The sequence below is a fragment of the Argopecten irradians genome, chromosome 7 (genome assembly GCF_041381155.1).
Source record: "Argopecten irradians isolate NY chromosome 7, Ai_NY, whole genome shotgun sequence".
In the NCBI taxonomy this organism is placed as follows: Eukaryota; Metazoa; Mollusca; class Bivalvia; order Pectinida; family Pectinidae; genus Argopecten; species Argopecten irradians.
The window spans coordinates 23,430,776-23,441,407 of record NC_091140.1 but is presented as its reverse complement, the minus strand read 5'-3'; the positions used below and the strand labels follow the sequence as shown (position 1 = coordinate 23,441,407).

The 10,632-nt window shown below is 33.5% G+C and overlaps 1 protein-coding gene across 1 annotated transcript; it reads left to right on the top strand.

Annotated features, from left to right (window-relative positions):
- Positions 1-1,915: 1,915 nt before the first annotated feature.
- LOC138327898 (uncharacterized) lies at positions 1,916-7,842 on the top strand. The gene is made up of 2 exons (XM_069274349.1): positions 1,916-5,904; positions 6,007-7,842. The coding sequence occupies exon 1, from the start codon at positions 2,018-2,020 to the stop codon at positions 4,106-4,108; it is 2,091 nt and encodes a 696-aa protein (XP_069130450.1). The 5' UTR covers positions 1,916-2,017; the 3' UTR covers positions 4,109-5,904; positions 6,007-7,842.
- The last annotated feature ends 2,790 nt before the right edge of the window (positions 7,843-10,632 follow it).

Below are 10,632 nucleotides of genomic sequence, written 5' to 3'. Positions count from 1 at the left end.
ACAGAAAGCTATATGTGCCTATATTGTTTCGATATCGCTGACAACACCATGGTCTCATTAATGTATGATTACTTACTTTATAACTACAACCCATTTCTATTTTATTGGCTATTGAGGATAACAATTTATTGACTAGTCTGTATAAATTAGACAGAAAAACAACACCGATTGATATGTTATCATTCGTATGCAGCGATTATTTTATTGGCTGAAAATATGGAATCACATTATATATATATATTAATATTATAGCACTAATGGCAATAAAACATATAGTCCGGTTATCGGAGGGTACCTGTTGATATGGTAACGTGATACCTAAAAAGTTATTGCTGACGAGTTATTTCCCCTTTTAAATGAAGACAACTTGGTACAACGACAGCTTTGATAGAGGCAAAGTTTATATGAAAAAAATAATTGGTTTAAACACTCAATTTCTTCCCTGAAATCCCTCCCACTGTTGGTTTTTGTTTCTGCTGTTGTTTTCTTTTTTGTGTTTCAGCTATGGTAGTAGAAAGCAGGATCGTCACGGCTACTGGACATTGCCCATGGTTCTACTGTTTTTATCAAAAGACTACTCCACAACTCATTGGACTTTGTGTTAGTAACAGAATTTTCCGTGCGGTTACTGATGTTGCAGATTTTGCGGTACATACTTATGATTTACATCGATTGATTGACATCATATTGATTATATATGCTGTTTATATTGACGTGAATCAGTTGATATCTGTTTCACAGTAGTACTGATCATTATTGAATGACATCTGATTGATTGATTGATTGATTGAATTTATTGTTTAATTGATTGATGATGGTTTCCCGGAATAAATCAATTTATTTGATTGATGGCTTGCCATTATGGTCTATTGATGGAGCGGCGGCCATATTGATTGGTGGCTTACTGTTTCCCAGAATCTATCAATTAATTTGTTTTGCAATTTTGATTGAATTTGTTTGATGGCGTGCCATTATAGTCTATTGACAGACCGTGCCGCCATATGTATATATTCATTAAAGCTGTGACCATAAATCCAAAATTGAAATTCTTTGTTGTCTGTGCGTCTAATGATAAATCTGATACAACGGTGAAGAATTTCATAGAAAATAGTCCCCAAAGAAATTTCGAATTCCACAGTATTCGATGGAATTATAAGAACTGATTTGAATACATTTTAAGCACAGTATGATAAGGATATCCTATATCCTATATTTCACATCCTTAAACTGCTAAAACATAATATATAATTGTGATATCAATACCATGTATTATTAACATGAAATTTTGTAAATTCATATAGAAGAACAAACATGAGAAAGAGATTCAATTTTGGAGTTTTTGATTTTGAATATATCAAAAAAGATAATGAATTGTTATGCCGGATCGAAAAAGTAAAATTTCGAACACTGCTTGTCGGAATCGCTGCCAATTTATTACGTTATGATATTATGAAACAGTATACATCTTTAAAAATGTATACTGAGTATAATAGAATCTATAGTATCTATCAAAATACCGATCAGAATGTTTTGTTTTCTGTTATAAAATAGTAATTTAAGAAAATCATTTAAAATAAGTCTCTTGTTCATTTTTTTAGAAATCAGTGTTATCTGTTTACCAACCGAAAATGATATGCAATATATTTAAGATTTATAACTGTCAAATCAGACCTTTAAACACTGCTGTGCTGAAATTCAATTTATATAAGTTTCCCGTTGTTCCTTAGTTCAGAATGTATGTTCTTTGTGTGTTAGAATATATTTCTATTTACTTTCCCTGATTATGAAGTGAATAATAAAACAAAATCGATTCATGGGGAGTGGGGGAGCATTCCATTGTAGCCTGGTTAATTCCATAGATAACAATATTGGTTATGTATGAACAAGGAAGCTGTTTTGCCTTTACACCAGACACGCCTTTTGAAATTTGGTATAAACATTTTGACTGCATATGGTGTGACATGCACATGGGAATGAACCTGCTGGTGGGAATTGTGAACTAAAAGATCGGCAAAATATGATGAATTTATTCCTATTTGTGACTATATTTCTTCTAAACACTTATTTGATATACGGAGTGGAGGAAACGTGCAAATTGGAGCCAAATGTTGATTCGCATTGCAGGCAATTCCGTTGCCCCATCAGTAAATGTGGTAGTTTTCGTTCCTTTAACAATCTGACATGCATTTGCGCTGAGCACTCCGATCCTGAGAGAAAACTTGGTTGTCAGGTTATGGATGTGAATAAAGCAAAACACGAGGTAAGGCCTTGTAACGAATCATATCCTTTTATTTGCTTTGACAGTCAAAATAAGTTTCAAATCTACGCGGACGAAAATAAAACTTGGATAGATGCTGTACAAACATGTGAATCGCGTCATATGCATATCGCTCGGGTAAATGTGATTTTATTTAATTACACCGGTAACTTTGTCTTCTGGACAGATACATTCTACGGTTTAGTACCAGACAACGGTACAGATGTTTCCAAGTATAAAGTTAATTCGGACATCGCACATTCATCTTTAGCTGTATATGCCAAATGTGCGTTGCAATCCAAGGGACATGAAACGAGTATATCGTCTATCTGTCCTGTTTATCCATCTACCATCCATACGGAACCCACGAATGCCATTACGAATACAACCGGAACAATAAAAACGTCTTCGAGTGATTTTCAGTTTTCTGAAAAAGGAACTACGTCCACTAGTGTTACCAGCACTGTTGAACCAGTGACAACGTCTCCAATCACCATAACTACCACTGTATCAACACAAACTCCTTCCATTGCTTCTAGAATTACAGAATCAGTAACAAACTCTCAGAAAGTTACCCACACAAGTGACTTAGTTACAACGTCTACAAAGGTTACCCAAACTTCTGGATCAGTTACAACATCTCCAAAAATTATAACTACAGATGCTGTATCAGCGACAACCTCTTCGAAAATTACTGACCAAGTTATAACGTCCACGAATGGAACAGATGCTACTGACGCGGTGACACCGCTCCCTCAAACAGCATATACTACCGACCAAGTAACGGCGTTTACTAATAATACAAGACCTACTTCGGAATTAGTAACAATAACTTCATCGAACATTGTCGATTCTACTGCCTCAGTTAAGACGTCTACGAATGTGACTCAAACTACGGGCACGTTGACCACGTCTCCGACGTTCACACATACAACTGACCCTGTAACAATGATTCCAAATGTTACAAGAACTACAGAATCAAAAACAACAACGTCTCAATATATCGCCCATACCACGAATCCCGTAACGACCTCTTCTATTGTTACCACTACTACCGAAGCAGTGATAACGTCTCCGAATGTCACCCGTGCAACTGATACAGGAACAACTTATTCGAATGCGACCCAACCTACCTCATCAACAATGGCTTATAAAAATGATAGCATTGTGAGTATTTCAGCCACGCCTCCGAGTAATACCAACAAAACTAGATTAGTAACAAATTCGCTTAATGTCGCTCCTACTACAAAATCGTTAACAACGAGTTATTCGAAATCGGAAGAAACAACTTCATTTGAAAATGGAATGCCACCAACACCTTCAACATATCCGTCCGAAGTGACCACAGCCTCGCCATCAAGTAAGACAACGCATAACACTCGGCATAGTACAGTGCCTTACGAAGAGACATCAACTGTCCTTAATCACACAACGCCCTCGGTCAAGCCTCTGTTGACGGATTCGTTGACTATGTCAACTGATGGCAGTTACCAGACTGTAAATGGCATCGATAATGTGATGACGTCGAATGTTACCGAAAGTGTTTCTACCACTAACGAATCAAGTACGGAAGAGACAACAACGGTGAACCCAGCCAATGGTGGTACGAATGAAGCTCGCCAGGGTCAGAAGGATGATACTGTGATAATAGCTGGTGCGGTGTCAGGAGGAATGGTACTGCTCATCATAGTAGCAACGGTAGTATATGTGAAGCGTAAACGAAGCACATCTCATTCTAAAACAGTCGTGTTTGGAAAGGCGGGTTTTTCTGAATCAGCGAATGGACATTCTCATACTGTTTCAAAGGAAGTTACCAATCTAATATATAGTCCCAAGGCAGACAATGTGTAAGAAACTATTACGTATGCTTCTTCACGTTTATAAAAGACCATATACATCACACCATGTGGGTTGTTGATCAATTTAAATGTTAAATAAGTACTCTTTCATATGAAAGTAACAATAGTGTTGTTTTAGCATATGGTATACAGCCAACAAAGAAATCAGAAGTAACAAAACGATGTAAGTTCCAAACTGGTTGATGATGATATCGTATAGCTGGTTAATTTTGTGGATCAAAACTTTTTCATGTTTTTATATAAAAAAAAGTTTAAATTTTAAAAAAGTAGAATTTCTCGATCACAGCAATTATGGTTTATTCATCGATTATCATATTGATGATTAACGTTTAGTGTTCACAAAGTATCATGTGAATACGCAAATATCCTCTCTCGAAAATTCCCAGCTCTTCAATTTTTTTTATTTTCATATTACAGATGATCTGCCCAAACGGGTAGGGATTGATTGAAGCGTCAAGTGTTTGCGAGCATAATGTCATTCTTTTTCGGAGAAACCGACATGCATTGCAATCACAAAATAATGACGTAACAGTGTATACATACCCGCAAGGGAGCTAACTCTGTAAGATGCAAGACTGGATAATTCAGTCACAAAAGATTATTTGTCTGATTTTGCACAATGTTATACCACCGTGACTATCATATGTTCATAAAATACTAGGGCCATAGCAATTGTTATTACAATTTATTCAAATTCAATTCCCATTGTTATAGAGACTTCGGTGCGATGTGTATGACTGTTTTTAAAGTTATTTTCAAATTTTATTTCTGTCTCCGTATTGCGTTGAAGTTTTTGCGCAAATTTTAAACAGTTCTTTTTCATTTTATAGTATTATATTTATATTGTGCAGGGTACAGTAAATTATCGTGTTTAAATATTATTAAATTCACTAGTTCTTTCCCTGTTTTTTATGTCAAAGCAGGGTTTTTTTGTTAGTCGTTTTTTACAGTTATTTTTATATTTTTCTAGGATCTGTATCGGTCTCTTGGCAAACAGGAACTAATCTTTGCATCCATGATATGTGTACAGTTTAAAACATCTCTTTTAAGTACATATAATCAGTCCTTTTGTAGATCTTCAAAGCGGTTTTCGGGAAGTCGTTTCGTGATAGAACATGTACATGTCTAAGAGGAGCGGAAAATTGTATGTATAGTCCGGGGTTCCAACCCAGGATCCTTCGACCACTAGTCGAGCGATTTACGATTAAATTACCTGGTCGCTGGCCATTCCAGAACCGTTACACATATACACATACCTTACATGTGCTATCATTAATGCTGGACTTTGCTGAATAATAATGGATATGATCATGTATTGATTTGTTTACTTAGAATCAATGAATTGATCCTATATCCACTAATGGTAATCTTCCGCTGACTCATTAATCATCGTTATCATATGATGATAAGATATTGTGTATGTTAAAATAGCGTATGGTATACAGCCAACAAAGAGATCAGAAGTAACATCAGGATGTTAGATGGAAACGGATTAATGTACCCGTATAGCTGGTTGCTTTTGTGGATCAAAACTTTTGCAGGTTTTGATATAAAACGAGGATTTGAAATTTAAGAGAATAGAATTTACAGTAAATATGATTTGTTCGTATTATCATATTGCTGATTAAAGTTTTGTGATCACACAGTATCATGTGAATACGCAGAATATACTCTCTCGAAAATTACCAACTTAGTTATTTACATAACTTATTTTTCTTATTCGTCTTATTTTGCATGATGATATACTACAGTGACTATACAATTCTACTGGGTTACTGAATATCCCATGTTCAAATTGGCTACTTATACTAAGGTCACAGTAATTGGGTTTTTTTTTCATCATTATTTATTCAATTTTAATTCCCATCGTTATAAAGATTTAGGTTGAAGCTTGTTTTGGCCGTTTTTACAATTGCTTTGCAAGTTTTATTTATGTCATCTTACTGCGTTGAAGTTTTTGCATGAATTTTAAACAGTTCTTTTTCATTTTATAATATCATATTCATATTGTGCAAGGTACGTAAATTATCATCTTAAAATCTTAGTAAATTCACTAGTTATTTCTCTGTTTTATTATATAAAAGCAGGTTTTTTGTTCGTCGTCTTTCACATTTATTTTTATACTTTATAGGATCTGTATCGGTCTCTTGGCATACAGGAACTATTCTTTGCATTCACTCATGCTCATTAAATGTCATTTAATTGCATATCCAATTATCAATATTTCAACCATTTACACAATTGTTGAAATGCTTTGGAAGGGTTAATTTCTGTCACATTATTCATTCGATTGTGGACTAATTTAAAACATTTATTTTTAGGTCATATAATCACTACTTCTTTCTCTGTTGTTTTCATCCATAACAATTTGGAGGCTTTATATGTGTTTAAAGCGGGTTTTTTTTGTTGATTTATTTTTTCGTTATTTTGATAAAGAATTTTTTTCGGTCACAGGTTAACCCGATTGTTTGGTTTAAATTGATTAATTTATGAATTGATAAATGTTCATTACCACCGTTTAAATGCGTATCTATCTATAGATGTTTCAGCCATCATTTTATATATTTTATATATACATGTGTAAGAGGAGCAAAAGTAGCACATCCAGACCATGGTTCGAACTCAGGATCCTTCGAATACTGGCCATGCGATCTATCAATTTAACTACCTGGTCGCTGGCCCAGTCCAGGACCTTCACACATGTACACATACCTTATAATAATATATCATGTGCTATTATTAACGCTGGAATTTGCTGAATAATAATGAATCTGATCATGTATTGATTTATTTACTTAGAATCAATGAATTGACCGTGTATCCACTAGTGGTAATCTTCCGCTGACTCATTAATCATATGATGATAAGATATTGTGTATGTCAAAATAGATTTTTCTCTACATTTTCGTGAACTGAATAACATGTTAACTTTAAATATTTGCTGATATCTTGTATCTCCCATACTTTAATTGTTAAATAAAAATTAATGTGTACGGTAACATGTTGTTCATCGTCCAACTTTCGGTCCAATGTAGTTTTTTGGTTTCGTAGTAATAATTGTATTTAAAAATCAGTGTAGTTTCCTGTGCGCATGACTACCATTCGCTCTGAATCCATCAATCATAATGAAGATACGTTTGTAATAAATTTGAAAATAAACATTTATGAACTGGTTTTATCACCTGGGAAAACACAGAAATCTTATGATAACAATACATACTATTCAACAGTAACTGTTAGTGGTGTAATTTTGTTAATTTGGACAAACCTTTTTTAGATGGCTGCATTTAAATATCAGATTATCAACATTTTCAGAAATCATAGAAAAAAAAAATTAAAATTAAGATTGCGTTGGTGATTAATTAATCACTATATCAAATACAAAACACACTATACCAAAATACAATATAACCATATCAGAAGATTATCTTTATGATTCGTCACAAACGTGACCAGGAAACCGACAATCTTGATAAGCTCCTCACATGTTTGATAGGAGAATAGCAGGTAGTTAAAACATGACCAGGTAGTAAAGAATTATATGTTACTTTTACTTTTATTCACCATACATTTATTAATATTGATTAATGCAAATTTCTATCATCAACTGAATTACCATTGTCGTTGGTATAAATTGTGTAACATAGTTTCCTTATGATATCAATTTGCATTTATATGCTAAGTGATGTTTTACACAATTCCATCAAAATGATCACTCCCTATATATATATAAATAAAAAAGAACAATGTCCATGTGATGGTTTCCATATACATAAAAAAAACACAACTATAAAACAGTTTTTTCTCCCTAGCGCTTTCTCGGGAGAAAAAACTGTTTTATAGTTGTGTTTTTTTTTTATATGTATATATATATATATGAAAAGACAAGATATTAAGTTATGCAATTTTTTACATCAACAAAACCTGTACATTGTATTTACAAAGAAATGCCATTTCACCCCGTGGCTACAGAAAGTTTGAGTTACAGTTCAGATCATATATATAATATATTATAATATCACTCTAATTCAAAAAGGGGTGAAAGGGCAATAACCAATAAACATAATACATGTATAATGAATCTGTATTATAAATACAGTGTTGTATATAAATTTAACACAGTGAAAAATTAGCAACACTAATTCCATGTATATATAGTTATAATATGCACGTTAACATAGAGGTATAAATATTTAAAAAAAAAACAATTAAAGTAAATTTTATCCTGCACAAATAGGTGTGCTGTGTAATGTTCCATTTATAAAAACCGTAGCAGCTTGTGCTTACCACATCCTAAATATTTATAGTAATTTATGGGGAGGGATGGGTGGGTGTAAAGAATGAAATAAAATCTCTGTGCAAAAAAAAACACACCTGCAGTCTTCACAGGAATCAGAATTGGACTGACACTAAAGATTTATCCCGAATTTACCACCAGTAATGACTGACCAATGAAAAACATAAATGCAAACGTATCGGTCAAGCTTGTGCCAAGGGTTTTGAACCGTGGGGTGACCACAACTCGGGCCTTGGCCTACCAGGCAACAAATATAAAAGTGTATAGTAACGTTTTTTATACAATAAAATATGCATGTACATGCATATAAACGTATGAGGGAGCTAATTTACCATTTTGAAACAAAATATACAAATCGATGGTTTTATTGTAGTGGATTAGCACCTGCAGTGGTGGTGTGCTCGTGATCAGTTAGTGAAGTTGTATTATGTACAGTGAAATATGTTGTTTTGTAAAAAAAAAAATGCAGGTAATATAAGATAATGTAAACAGTGATAAAGGGAATGGAGCTATAGGCACCAGTAGAATACTAGTTTGTGCGTAAAAAAATGACGTCATATTTTTGTGTAGAAATATGACGTTACGCTCACAAAAATACGACGTAATAATCGCAAATAACTCTGTAAAGTACGAATGGCGGAATAACCTTTGGCAGAACTAGAAGTGATGGTCTTCTGTAAATGGAAGCGAGAAAAACTAAAATAAAAATTAGAATATTCCTTGTATCTTGATGAATACCAGTGATATTTCATCTCGTGAAGTGGAAACTTTGATGTTTGTAAATATAAAGAATATCAAAGTTTCAACCACACTCGATAAAATACACTGATTTCAAAACAAGGAATATCAACATTATACATTCCATTGTGTGGGAGAGAATGCGTTTTTTTATTTTGTTATATATATATATATTTTTAGAGAGCAGTGTCCATAAATGTAATGGTGTTTGTCTGGTCCTATAATCTGTGAGATGGCATAATATGAATATAGTATATATGCCACATGATGGTTTCAATTCGATGCATTGGCTGAGTGGTAAAGATATTCAAATTTAATACCCAAACCAAGCTAAATCCTCCAACTGTAGATTCTTGTTCAAGTCCAATGTGGGGCAGTTCCACATACTCACTGTTTTTTCAAACTGGTGAATCTCCGGCTTCCTCCACCAACATGCCTGCCTGTTAATAGGACGTTCAACTATAATAACCCAAACCAAGCTAAAAATAGCATTGAAGTCACTATTTTTTAATTTTATCGGGGTATGAAAAAAAAAAATGTTTGCAAATTCTGTGAATCCGCGTAGCGGATTCTCACAAAAGTTTGGTTTTTCAAGGGATTCTTTTTACCGAATCAATACGCAACGTCAATGTCTCTATTGTGACGTCAAGATAACGTAGGGGTTTCGCGCCATTCTCGGATTTTTTTTCATAGTGGTATGCAAAAAAAATATTGGCCAATCAGAAAGCCAGATTTGGTATGAAAACAAAGAAAAATTAATTATCATAATTTTCAGCTGTTATTTACCTGTGAGAAGAATTCAAAATGGGTAAGTTGTGCATTTTTGGTCATTTCCATAATGTGACACCCTGCGACGATGTATTTTAGCGTATTTAAACATAATTTCACAATATATTACCTTAAAATATGATGTAAGTGTGAACTCAGGTTATGTTATCAATCATTTTCGAAGCGCAGTCCAATCCTCAAAAGGCTGTGTAACCGTTTTTCAACCAGAGACATCCGTTTGTGTTCATCCCCGCCGCCATTGTAACTTACTGTTTGTACGCATGTCTGAAGCGTATTCTAAATCAAACAGGTGCTTGCATCGGGTTTTCAGTTCCGGAATTTTATATTTCTTATACGAGTTATTCCCCCTCTATCACTGAAAACTGATGTTTAAGCTACTGTCCCATGATTCAGTTTAATCTAATGCAATAAAATCTATCTGAAAATTATTTGATAAAAGATATTAATACAGTGAGTTTAACAAAAATTATTCATATTAGAAATCGAGGTTGAATGTTAATTTATTTTACATATTTTACTGTATATACATTAAAATAATATATTTAAGTACAGTAAACATATATAATCCCCAACAAGGTAATATCCCTGTACAAGGTATTTATATATCTTTTATATCTTATGTGTGGCAATCTTTCTATACAATCAACTTTTTAAAAAATACTTATTTCTCTGCAGTGATCAACCGTTATTAG

Bases quoted from the DNA above. Each gene is read 5' to 3' on its own strand.
- LOC138327898 (XM_069274349.1), top strand. From the start codon at position 2,018: ATGATGAATTTATTCCTATTTGTGACTATATTTCTTCTAAACACTTAT.